General features: G+C 43.2%; 1 protein-coding gene across 8 annotated transcripts in view; it reads right to left on the minus strand.

Moving 5' to 3' along the window:
- LOC143315078 (leucine-rich repeat-containing protein 24-like) overlaps nt 1–14,104 on the minus strand; it is a 46,736-nt gene that overhangs the window by 13,692 nt on the left and 18,940 nt on the right. For all 8 annotated transcript variants that reach the window (XM_076722543.1, XM_076722535.1, XM_076722596.1 and 5 more), the window contains 2 exons: nt 13,843–14,011; nt 3,420–3,682 (listed from right to left, as the gene is read on the minus strand). In XM_076722543.1, coding sequence (XP_076578658.1) covers nt 3,420–3,682; nt 13,843–14,011 — 432 coding nt within the window. The remainder of the gene's footprint in view (nt 1–3,419; nt 3,683–13,842; nt 14,012–14,104) is intronic.

The raw sequence follows: 14,104 nt of genomic DNA on the forward strand, positions 1-14,104 counted from the left end.
CAACAACAGATTAATGAAAAAAGACAAACGCTTTGTAACCCAAGAATATCTCAGTAAGTGCCCTCAGAGTTAAACTGTGTGTTTCTTGGTGGTGCTTCTTACAACTGCTTGTGAATACTGTTAATCTGCATAACATAACAAGCTGAAATGACTTAATTGTTAGCTAACGATAGCTTACCATGCCAACGTGATTGCTAATACTAATACTAGCTGTAAAGAGTGGCAGTGACACTCAAACTGGGGAAGTAGCACAACAAAGATATTAGTATAGCACAGCACAAGTGGCAACACTCCTATCAATCTGCGAGATGGAATTAAAAATACAATTGCATGGCTATGAGAAAAGAGCTGAGCACAACCCACTGGAGTTGCTTGGGGCAACTCCATGACAGTTACCATGCTGATGAGTGGCTTTATTTACATGTTCGGTAAGTTCAAAGCTGTTTGGTAAATTCACAAGCTCCATAGTTCTGGAGTCATTCTTTTTGTTGATATGAATATTCAGGTCCCCATTTGGGTTTAGTCTGCCATATCTGGTGATACCAAGTGCAATCAGCTTTGAGAATTCCTGCAAAAACACATATGAAAATCTTAGTTGTCAATACAATATAATGATGAACACTGATAACTCTGCTCTGAGCTCAAGAACAAGATAAATGTAAATCCATCCAGGTCAGTGTCATTACACACAAATTGTGTAGAAAAGAAGGTGCCAAATCCTCCTCCTTTCCTATTTTGTCTGACTGATAAAAAGTATAATTTGGAGGACAAGTCTCTATCAGTGTTGCTACATCAGCAGTGTTGTTTAACCAGGTCTTAACTAAAAACATAAAATACAAATTCTTTTCAGTTATCAGATCATTAACCAAAAAGGATTTGTTAGTCAATTATCTGACATTAAAAAGAGTTAATTTCAGCTGTGGGGATTCTGTGACAGGAAAGGAGGCTGTGGATTAACACTGACAAATTTAAGATTACTGAGATAGGTACCAAATGGTCCGTGATTGCTATGATGTGTTTGACCATGCCACCAGCTGTTTAAAATCACTTTGAAAATCATGGCTTTGGTCATTTGGTCATTTCAATTGTGTGAATAAGTAGTCAAACTTAATAATAAAGAATACATTTTCAAAGGCCAATCTTTGAAACTGTATTGAGAAACACGGACCAATTTCACTTCACAATGATAGCAGAAACCACCATCAGAGTGTCACTCAAACAATATCATGGAATTGTGGTGTGGAATTTCAAAACTAAAAAAACCTAAAATTTTTTATTGTGTTCCCCCTGAATTCAGATAAATACTAAAACTTCCTGCCTTCAGAGACCAATTTCATGTCAGACTGAGAGCATAAAACCTAAGAGTGTCACTGAGAAAATATATTGATAAAGCTTACAGTTAGGGCTGCCTCAGGCTTGCCTTGACCAGGCCCTACTTTTGCTGCTACCGGATTAGACTGCCAGGGCACTTCCCAGGTTTTTGGATTAGGCCACATCCTAGGCCTGTTTACCCCACCTTCACTGTGACCTCTTCTTCAAAAAGGAGAAAATTATTGGCATAATTAAACAGTTGTGTGATCTGCTCTTATCCTTTGTCATTTACAAGTGTTTTGCTGTAACAGTCAACATAACATTTTATCTCTGCACTACCAAGTGACCAAGCTCTCCAAAGATAATGGAGTGACATTTGCGTTTATTTACAAATGATGGTATGATACAAATCACTCACTTCTAGGCAATTAACATGTCTAAAGTTACTGGGAGCTTGTTCATGCAAAGTTCCAAATTTATCATCAGAATCTTCAGATCAGTTCTAAAACAAGTGGGCAGCCAGTGAGGGGAGGCAAGGATAGTGGTGATGTGTTTTCTTTTCCCACTATTTGTTAAGAGTGGGTGGGGGAAACTGAAGACAGGACTTGAAAAAAGGGGACTGCAGTTATCTAAACGGGAAGCGATAAAATTATGGAGTACCTTCTCAAATCTGTGGCAGTTAAACAATTTTTGTTTATGGTCCTCAGATGAGGGAAGCATGATAGAAAAACTTGATCGGTCACTTGATTTTGTAATGAAAAACTGGAGTCAAAAATCACTCCCAAATTATGTGATAGATCTGAATGGTGTGACAAGAAGCGGTGTCAAAAGTTGGGCCAAACAGAAGAAAGTCAGATGGTAAACTCTTAATCATGAGTGGAAGTGTGGAAATTAAGTGGACTATTGTCTCTGTTAAATGTAACCCAGCAATAGCACATATGAAGACAAGACTGGTCCCAGAAGTTGATGTTTGACATGAAGAAGGATTATCTGATTGAAGATAATTTCGGATGGAGTGTTGACTTGCCACTCAGCAAAGAACACCTCAAAAGCCTCCTTGGCCATACTCCTATAATCTGTCACTTATATATATATATAGATTACATAGATTCTGATGTATTTAGTGTTTCATTTCATTTCAGGCAGAGAGGTTGCACTCTTTTGTGGATGGTTAATATTCTATTTGGGTGCTGTGCTGTGGTTAAAATGTCCATGCATTAATATTTCTACTGCTGACTAACACCCCATTGTGTCAAAGTCAAAAGTCAAAAGTCTGGATCTAATTCAACTCTTTAGAGGTGAAAAAGATGTAAGATATCTGGATATCTACATATTTCGTATTACACTATCTCCAACTATGCTATGGCTGTCACAGTGACCAGATCACCAATGGGAGATTTTGATAGTGCTCTCCACCATCAACATGAAAACACCAAATGAAAGATTAACTTCTGAAAGAATGTTATTCGTCCCTCCAGTAGAATTCGATATACTTGGGAGAATCTATGACAAGGAGGACTGTAGCTGTTCTGAAGGCTAATGGTGGAACAACTTACTTGCAAACTTTATGTTGGGCTCTACTTCTACCCAGCCATTTGTAACTCACTTGGTGACGGTAATGGCATCACAACTCATTCATTCATCTTCTATACTGACTATCCCTTTCGGGGTTGCGGGGGGGCTGGAGCCTATCCCAGCTGTCAACGGGCAAGAGGCAGGGTACACCCTGAACCTGTCGCCAGTTGATTGCAGGGCAATTACTCTGTGGGAGTAAGCCTGGAGAGAGTGCCACGCATGCACGGGAAGAACATGCAAACTTCACACAGGAAGGCCCTGCCCGAACTGGGGATCGAACCAGCGACCTTCTTGCTGCGAAGCACACGCACTACCTGCCACCATGCCCAGCATCACAACCTTTATTTTAATTTTCAAAAGTTTTCAAAATCATCATACTTAATAATAATAAGTGATTTGGGCACACTTACAGCTTTTATTGACATCAGAATCGGACCAGTCATATCAAATCAGATCAGTTCTTCCACCCTGATCACATCCTAAAAGACAGTGAGTGAGCAATCTTCAGATGATAACATGCAAGTTATCCTCACCTGTGGCCGAGGGTAACCAGAGGCATGGCAGGACACCCTGAGGCTCTCTCCCAGGCGTACAGCTAGCCTCCTAGGCTCTAGCTGCACTAGAGGAGGGATACACACCAGGCTATTGAGAGGGATCTCCACAAGGCTTAGGTGGGAGAGGCGCGGTGGCTCAGTACAGACCAGCCGACGTTCTGCAGAACTGAGCAGCCGCTGGCCCTCCTCATCAATCCAGCTCCTCAGCCAGTGGAGAGCACAATCACAGCGCCATGGGTTGTCTACAGCAGAGCAAGAGAGTACAGGAGGTTAAGTTGGAACCCTTTGATGCTGAACCAGTCATGGTCCTAGCCATTGGTGGCTTAGGAAGAATACATTTCAGTGCACTGCAAGACAATGTTTTGTGATGTGTAAATAAGGTATATACAGTTGAAACCAATAGTTTATATACACTGTAAAAAAGATACATAAACCATTTTTTTCCCTCACTATCTGAAATTAAATCAGACTAAACCTCTCCTGTTTTAGGTCATTTAGGATTACCAAAAATATTTCTATTTGCTAAATGTTACAATAATGGGAGAGAGAATATTTCAGTGAGTTTTTTATTGCTTTCTTCAAAGTCAGAAGTTTACATACATTTCCTTAGTATTTGGTAGCATTGCCTTGGGTCAAGCATTTTGGGTATCCTTCCACTAACTTCTCACCATAGGCAGCGCTATTAAGAGGCTAGGGGAAGCTTAGCTTCCCCAAAATTGTCACAAAAAATAAACTAAGATCATCACAAAAAATAAAATAAAATCATAAAATTATATTTTTTTTATTTTGTATTCTATTTTAGAAAGAGGTGGGAAATACATTAAAATACACATTTTAAGGTATTACTCATTTTGATTTTTTTTTTAAATTTTCATTTGTTTTATTTCGGTGGTATTTGATTGGTTACCCGCGTCGTCATTACGTACACACGGCGTAGCTACAGCACAGCATAGAAGCTAACGCATTTGTGTCGCTAGCTATGCTAGTCACCGACAGTCCAGCGGAATGAAAAGAAAAAAGCCTGGTAAAACAGACATTAGAATTTTTTTCAATGTCAAAATTAAAGAGTCCGAGAGTCCCGTGCAAGAGGATGCTGGAGTCCGGGTGGTGCAACTCTGGAAAATCTAAAAGCCGCTGCCTTGACTGGATTTTACCCAAACATCACCAAAGTGCTTAAATTGGCACTGTCGCTTCCAGTTGGGACTGCGACGTGTGAGCGTACATTCTCAGCGATGCGCCGGGTACGCAACTGGATGAGGACAACTATGGCACAGCAGAGACTGTCATCTCTGTTGCTTCTGCACATCGAGAGTGACATAACTAAGAGGATTAAACCTGAGGAAATAATCGAGAAATATGACACAAAGGCCCCGCGGCGGATGCTGCTTCATTACAGTAAGAAAAACCATTAATTAAAAACAACCAAAACAAACATATAAACAATTATTAATTATGGGCTACAACAGCAAAAACATAGCATAGCCATAGCTTCCCCATTCCTCCTGCCCTAGCGCCGCCTATGCTTCTCACAATTGTTTGTTGGAATCCTGAGCCATTCCTCCTGACAGAACTGGTGTAGCTGAGTCATGTTTCTAGGCCACCTTGCTCGCACATGTCTTTTCAATTCTGCCCACAAATTTTCTATGGGATTGAGATCAGGGCTTTGTGATGGCCACTCCAAAACATTGACTTTGTTGTCCTTAAGCCACTTTGTGACTACTTTGGCAGTATGCTTAGGGTCATTGTGCATTTGGAAGACCATTTGCACCCAAGTTTCAACTTCCTGGTTGATGGCTTGATGCTTCAATATTTCCAAATAATGTTCTTTCTTCATGATGCCATCTATTTTATGAAGTGCACCAGTTCCTCCTGCAGCAAAACAGCCCCACAACATGATGCTGACACCCCCATACTTCACAGTTGGAATGGTGTTCTCAGGTTTACAAGCTTCCCCCTTTTTCCTCCAAATGTAACAATGGTCATTATGGCCAAACAGTTCCACTTTAGTTTCATCAGACCACAGGGTATGTCTCCAGAAATTAGGGTCTTTGTCCCTGTGTGCATTCACAAACTGTAATCTGGCTTTTTTATGTTGTTTCTAGAGTAATGGCTTCTTCCTAGCTGAGTGGCCTTTTAGCCCATGTCGGTACAGGACTCGATACAGGTACTTTGACTGTGGATAATGGCACACTCTTACCAGCTTCAGCCATCATCTTCACAAGGTCTTTAGCTTTGGTTCTGGGGTTGATTCGCACATTTCGGATCAAAATACGTTCATCTCTGGGACACAGAACCCATCTCCTTCCTAAGTGGTATGATGGCTGGACATTCTATGTTGTCTATACTTTCGGATAATTGTTTGAACAGATGAACGTGGCACCTTCAAGCATCTAGATATTGCACCTAAGGCTGAACCAGACTTGTGGAGCTCCACAATTCTCTTCCTGATATCTTGGCTGATTTCTTTTCATTTCCCCAAAATGTCAGACAAGGAAGCAGTGTGTATGAGGTGTGGCCTTAAAATACATGCACAGGTGTGCCTCCAATTAACTCAAATGTTGCCAGTCATGTCAAAGCTATGTCATCATCATCTGGGCTTTCCCACATTGTTTAAAGACACAGTAATCTTTGTGCATGTAAACTTCTGACTTCAAAGAAAGTAATAAAAACTTCATTGAAATATTCTCTCTCTCATTATTGCAGCATTTAGCAAATAGAAATAATTTTGGTAATCCTAACCGACAAAAAACAGGAGAGGTTTAGTCTGATTTGATTTCAGGTGTACGGGAATTAGTTATTAAACCTCTAAATTAATGTTGCATTCGTTAATAAAATGTGGGGCACCAACCTTCCTCAGCTAAGAAGGATTTTATTTATCATGTCTTATAATGCTGATGTAGTGACAACGAATGAACCAACAGTAGATCAGTCTGATAATCTAAGGCGTAAATTCTCAGCACAGTGATTGCTTATACCCAGTTCAAAAGGACACCCTCTGACCACGACTTCTATGAAAAAGGATTATTTATTAAACACAATAATAAAATGAATATGGATAATGGATGATACGACAAATGATATGGATGACACGGAGTAACACAAACAACTGCAGACAGAAACTTATTGCAAAGTAATGGCAGAATGAGTTTGGCGATAGTGAGAAGTAGGTTTTAAGGGAAAAATGGGGACGCGAATGCAAAGTTAATTTGTGGAATGAACGGTTGAGAGAATTTAGACAAATTGACAGTATCTTAACCTCACGGACCAACTCTTATTCAAAACCGCTTAAGCATGCCTACTTTGTCAGCGACGCTCGTGTAGATGTCTGCTCCGAACTGACATGAAGAGGTTCCGCGTTACCGTCCGTAGCTCTGATCTGCGCTGCGGTCTGCCGGACGAATCAAGCAAATCACAGTTGAGAGCCGGTGTTGGACAGGGATGTCTCGGGAGCTGAGGATCTTCGGTGTCGGCTGCAGACGAGGAACGACTTCTGATGGTTATTTAACTCGAACCAGCAGGTCAGCAGCAAGCTACAGGTTTTAGGTTGAGTCGGCGATCGTGTGGCGAGACTTTAGATTGGTAATAATAAAATCAAGAAACTCTTTGAGGGCTGGTCGAAAGTGTCTTCAAAATTATTATTACTTTGCTAGAATTTTAACACAAAAACAAAACAGATCATGCGGCTTAACGTGGCGAGCAAAAATTAAAGTTTCGTGAAGATTAAAAAAAAAACTAAAAAATACATTTTCCCGAATAAAGAAGTAAGACAGACGAATGAAGACGAATTAAGACAAAGACAAAAAGAAGACTGAAGACTAACAAAAGACGAAAACTACTAAACTAAAACTTAACACAAACACAAACTTAACTTAACTGAGTGTCCGCAACATGCTACAGCTAATATACTTGCTCCAGGGCGTGTCTAATCAATAGGTTATCACGCATGTGGGATGGTTCGCAGACACGCAACGTGATTTCACCTCATAGAGCGAGAACTGACTAATGATTTATACGAGGGGTTCATCTGCTTCTCACTATGGTCAATTGAAGATATTTTAAATGATCAATTTTCAATGGCATTTCAACATTGTTCACAGCATGCGTCAGACACCTTGGATGAATAATGACAACATTCAACAATAAACATGATAACATTTCCTAATACTCATCCTAATAAACATGATGACTAAGGGTATAACTACCTTAATATGACGAAGGAATAAAGAAGGGCAGACTACATTTGCCGAAATGATTATCACTATTATGGTTACTTATTAATAAATGTCCCCCCGCTAAGCACATTCAACCTAACCGCTATGAACCCCTAGATGGTTCCACTGTAGAAACTCAGAGAAACTTTTGGGATAGTTAAAATCACAGTTTTATCATCCTGTAAGTTAGAAACACCAGAAAAGCATTGTTATTATACAGATCGCAGGCTTAGTAATGTAAAAACATCCACAGTTAAATCAAACATAGAGATTTAGTTATCCTCGTGTGTTATCCTGATCCAAGATGGCGCCGCGTGAGTGGCAGCAAGTTGCAGCAGCTCTGTCTTCTGTTTTCCTCACTTTTGTGTTTTTTTGTATTTCTGTGTGTTTTTCTTGTGTCCTTTCTTTTTTTCTAAAACCCCTATGCATATGCGCAAGTAGGGGTTCCACATTTGTAATTTTTGTGCTCTTTTTTCTGTTATTTTTTGGACTTTTTGAGTCTGCCTTGGGAGACCCTTTCAGCCATGGCTCTATTGTCTACACACAGGACCAGCTGTTAGCCCTCAGACACACTGGACTGCTCCACACTGGGAAACCAGAGATTCCAGCAGAGATAAGGAGGAAACGGAGAGGCTGTAGAGGGGGTCTCAAGCGCCGGAAGAGAAGATGGAGGTATAAACCATGTTTGCCGGCCGTCATCATGGGAAATGTCCGCTCTCTCTCCAACAAGATGGACGAACTATCGGCGCTAGTAAGGCTGCATCGGGAGTACAGGGAGAGCAGTCTTATGTGTTTTTCAGAGACATGGCTGAACCAGGACACACCGGACTCTGTTGTCTCCTTAGATGGATTTACCCTTGTCCGTGCGGACCGGAAAGTGGCAGAGAGTGGTAAGAAGAAAGGTGGTGGACTGTGTGTGTTTCTTAATAACAGATGGTGTAACCCTGGCCACATCACTGTTAAAGAGAAGCTCTGTAGCAGGGACATTGAGCTTCTTGCAGTCAGCGTTTGGCCATACTACATTCCTCGGGAGTTCTCTCACGTTATTGTGCTGACTGTGTACATCCCCCCGTCGGCTGATGCTGCTGTTGCCTGTGAGCGCATAAACAGCACATTGTCTACGCTGCAGACAAGACACCCAAAGGCCCTCTTTCTCATCTCTGGGGACTTCAATCATGCCTCTCTCTCTGCCACTCTCCCCAACTTCACACAGTATGTAAACTGCCACACAAGGGACAATAAAACTCTGGACCTTCTGTATGCTAATGTCAGGGACGCATACACCTCCACCCCAATCCCCCCTCTTGGTCCCTCTGATCACAACCCCAAAAGACAGTCTCCACAGAGGAAGGCTGTGAAGACCTGGACTGAGGAGGCATGTGAGCAACTGAGGGACTGTTTTAACACCACTGACTGGGACATACTATGCAGCTCTCATGGGGAGGACATTGACAGTCTGACTCACTGCATCACGGACTATATCAATTTCTGTGTGGAAAACACTGTGCCATCCAAGAGAGTACGGTGTTTTCCCAACAACAAGCTCTGGGTGACCCCTGAACTGAATGCTCTGCTAAATGAGAAGAAGAGGGCCTTCATCTCAGGGGACAAGGAGAAGCTGCGGAGAGTACAGCGGGAGCTGAAGAAGAGCATCAGGAGGTGTAAGAAAAACTACAGAGAGAAACTGGAGCAGCGCCTGGAGAAGAACAATGTCCGAGATGTGTGGAGAGGTCTGAAACATATCTCGGGCCATGGCAAAAGTGGGGACGGACAAACCACCACTGGAGATCAGGCCTGGGCAAATGAGTTAAACTTGTTTTTTAATAGATTTGACTCTGCCCCCACTCCAGCCCACTCTCACTGGGGCCCCACTTCCTCACACCTCTCCAGGCCAGTCGTCTCCCCTCAGCTGCAGTCCTTAACACCTCAGCTCCCCTCAGACCACTCTGCTCAAACCTCCGCTGTCGTCAAGGTCCCACCACCACCACCACCTACAGCTCTGGACTACCCCCCACAGTCACCCCCCTCCCCCCTCTCCATCACTATGGACCAGGTGAGGAGGGAGCTCAGGAAGGCAAAGGCCAGGAAAGCCACAGGTCCAGACGCCATCAGCTCCAGGGTGCTCAGGGAGTGTGCAGACCAGCTCAGTCAGGTGGTTCTGTACATGTTCAACCTGAGTCTCAGTCTGGAGAGAATCCCAGCCCTGTGGTAGACCTCCTGCGTGGTGCCGGGTCCAAAAACAGCCCATCCCAGGGAACCAAGCCACTACAGACCTGTCGCCCTAACCTCCCACCTCATGAAGACCATGGAGAGGATCGTCCTCAGCCACCTCCGCACCCAGTTGAGCTCTGTGCTGGACCCGCTGCAGTTCGCATATTGACCTGGCATCGGGGTGGACGACGCCATCACCTACCTGCTACACCGGGCCCTGTCTCACCTGGAGTCCCCTGGGAGCACTGTGAGAGTCATGTTTTTTGACTTCTCCAGTGCTTTCAACACCATCCAGCCTTCAATGCTGCGGGGGAAAATGGAGGCGGCTGGTGTGGACCAACAGCTGGCTGCATGGACCATCGACTACCTCACTGACAGACCACAGTATGTGAGGCTACACAGCTGTGTGTCAGATGTGGCAGTCAGCAGCACAGGGGCCCCCCAGGGTACGGTGCTGTCACCGTTCCTTTTCACCCTCTACACCTCGGACTTCATGCACAACTCCACCCTCTGTCATCTGCAGAAATTCTCTGATGACAGTGCCATTGTTGGCTGTGTGTCAGAGGAGAATGAGCAGGAGTACAGGGGGGTCATCACGGACTTTGTGGACTGGTGTCAGCAGAACCACCTGATCCTAAACACCAGCAAGACCAAGGAGATGATTATTGATTTCCGAAGAAAACCTTCCCCTCACACACCGGTGAACATCCAGGGCTCGGACATTGACATGGTGGACTCATTTAAGTACCTGGGTGTTCACCTCAACAATAAACTGGACTGGACAGACAATACTAATGCCCTGTACAGGAAGGGCCAGAGTTGCCTACACCTGCTGAGGAGACTGAGGTCCTTTGGTGTGTGCAGGGCTCTACTCCGGACTTTCTATGACACTGTGGTGGCCTCTGCGGTGTTTTATGCCATAGTATGCTGGGGAGGGTGCAGCACGGACAGAGACAGGAAGAGACTGAACAAACTGGTTAAGAGAGTCAGCTCCGTCCTGGGCTGCCCACTGGACTCCATCGAGGAGGTGGCGAACAGAAGGATGTTAGCCAAGCTGACATCCATCATGGACAACTCCTCCCACCCCCTGCACCACACTGTGAGGACCTTGAGCACTTCCTTCAGTACAAGACTTTTACATCCCCAGTGCAGGAAGGAGCGCTACCGCAGGTCATTCCTGCCCACAGCCATCAGGCTGTATAACAGTGCACAATAACATCAACTCAAATGCAAGCCGTACTGATCACATTTCACATTTTTCCCGTTTTCATGTGCAATCGTCATTTTTAAATGAGTAATACATATAAGTAAATCAGGGTGTACGTATTGTATATATTGTAAATTCCATAGGGTATATAATACTGTGCAATATTTTTCTTGTCCTCTTGTCCTCTGACTTCTTGTACTCTGTCCTGTTGCTGCTGTAACATGTGAATTTCCCCCCATTGTGGGATAAATAAAGTCTATCTTATCTTATCTTAGAAAAGAGGCACACAGATATACAGCACAGTTTGCTTCAGGAATGTCTAATTTACAACCCATCAGCATTATCTGGTTTGTAGATTCCTCTGAGACATGGCATTTGTCCATCCATGCAGTTTTATTGTCCTTAACTCCCATGGGCTATCAAGAAAGAGTTAGCACCTCCATGAGAACATCCTGAGCAGAAGATACCCTTTGAAGTGGGAGCCATCAGTGACTCTTGTTGCCCTGAAAGAATGTGAGAAGTTGTTCTACAACCAGACATCTTGTCTGTGCCTGAGTTCACACCTTCCTGTGAACCTTCCAAATGGTCAATAACTCTTAAAAGTCTGATTGTTTTATAACTCCATTTCTCCTGAGGAATGCAGAGAGGGGAAAAGAAGGTCAGTTACAGACCAGGGGCCTCATTTATAAAACTTGCTTACGCACAAAATGGGGCTTGAAAGTTGCGTACGCAACTTCCTACGCAAAGGTTGTGATTTATAAAAATAAACTTAGCGTGAGAATGTGCGCACCAGTACGCCAACTTTGATGCTTGCGTACGAACATTTTGGAGACGGGGAAACTGGCGGTGCAGATGGTGAGGTGGTGAATTGAAGCCAGATTGATCTCATACATTTAATGTCATCACATATCAGACTTATAGACCCGCGTAATCATAAACACCCAAGTCTGCAGTGTTATAGATGTGTTCCTTTAGTGAGCCGTTAGGCCTACTACTGTATGCACAATGTTCATATATCATACTTCCATCTTCAAATGATACAGAGCGGTGGATGGCACTGATGGATTAGTAGTAATTCTGACAAGGTGTGTAACAATCATTCAATTTGCTGAGTAAGCATATAAATAGTGCGGTGACACTCGTGCGTAATGCTGCACAATGGATGCGCTGGCACTGCTGGAAGATGACGCAAATGGTAGGATCAGGATGGAGAGAAGTTTTAGGGACCATGGAGATTTGCTGGCCCATGATGATGACTGGCTAATAAGCCGATTTAGATTCCCTAGAGCGGTGCTGTTGGATCTATGTGCTGAACTGGGCCCAGTGTTAGATAGACCCACCTGCCGGAACCGCGCCATCCCGGTGCATATCCAGGTGCTGACCACTCTGGGGTTTCTGGCGACTGGCTCCTTTCAGTGGGAATTAGCCGACAGGTAAGTGTTTGATATGATTAATATTATATAATGTTACATTGTCTGTTTAAAGCCCCTTTTGGGTTTGATATAATTCAGTTAAATTATGTCCTTAGGTCTGGGATATTTGCAGCAATGTCCGGTTTCCCAAATATAATCGACGCAATTGACTGCACTCACATTGCTATAAGGGCTCCGGGTGAAAATGAATTTGCTTATGTGAATCGAAAAAATGTGCATTCACTCAATGTACAAATTATTTGTACCTCGGACATGATCTTGACGAATGTAGTGGCACGGTGGCCTGGGTCAACACATGACTCATTCATCCTGACGCACAGTAGTGTAGGGATCTGTAATTTCTGCCACAGATCGCTCTGTGGCACTGGAACTATTCACTGCGGTGACGACGTGCCGCCACTCATTTTTTTTTTTTTATTGTATTCGTGACGCCACTACTGTGACCACCAAACAAAATATCCTTTCTGGCCTCCACCTCACCCACAAGCACCTCGATTTCAGTCTCCGTAAAATTTCTTTTTCTTTTCTCTGCCATGATCGAACGTAAAATGCCATTGATCAGCAGGCATATTTATATGCAAAGACATTCATGAGGTACTTTGCATTGACCATTCATGGTAAAATATGGGTGTGTCGGAGGCGGGATGTGAGGTGAATCCACCTGCGCAATCTTCCAGGTGGAGTGTGATTTATAAAGGGAAAATTGCGTGCAGGTGTGAGTACGCACGTTTTATAAATCTGAATATTTTTTGGCGTACGCCATTTTCAGCTTTTGGGCGTACGCACACTTTTAGTATGGATTCTACGCAATGTTTTATAAATGAGGCCCCAGTTCTGCTACACAGGCAGTGAGGGAAAAAAAAGGTTTATGTGTCTTTTTTACAGTGTATGTAAACTTCTGGTTTCAACTGTATAAGGTATATAAGGAATGAAGATGTACGTTTTTTTTGTTTTTGTTTTTTATAAATGGTTTTGGACTGAACTTCAGAAGAAACTGCACTGTCTGGAGTATAAGTAACCATAGAAAGAGAGAGAAATGCATTGACTGTATAAGGAATAACTCTAGGCAGAATGTGAAATAAACTGATTCAATAAAATGTGTTGGGTTTTTTTTTTTTTTTTTTTTTAATATGACAACCAGTGTTCAGTCAAGAGGGGTCTGCCAGCCTGGTTCAGTGTATATGAACCACATTTCTTTAATTAAACCCACATGTATACAATGCAGTTTGCAGTTTTAAGGAAAGTAAAAAGACAACCACAATGTGGTCTCCAACCACATTTATCTCATGACCATCCATAATGTTCTTACATTAACATGTATGTCAGTAGTCCTGTCTAACCTGTGATGCGCAGCACCTGTAGGCTGACCAGAGGTCGCAGGGACGCAGGGCCAATGGTGTGAAGATTATTCCTGCTCAGGTCCAACAGAGCCAGAGAAGTCAAACCAACTAGTGCCTGGTCTGCTAACATCTCTATACTGTTGTGCTGCAGATGGAGCTCCTGCAGACGCTGCAGAGACATAGAGGGAATGGTACATATAATGTATGGAACATCATATAGGAATGAAGAAAAGTGCTATGCTGAGCAGGAAACAGAATAAAT

The sequence above is a fragment of the Chaetodon auriga genome, chromosome 3 (assembly GCF_051107435.1).
Source record: "Chaetodon auriga isolate fChaAug3 chromosome 3, fChaAug3.hap1, whole genome shotgun sequence".
NCBI classification, from domain to species: Eukaryota; Metazoa; Chordata; class Actinopteri; order Chaetodontiformes; family Chaetodontidae; genus Chaetodon; species Chaetodon auriga.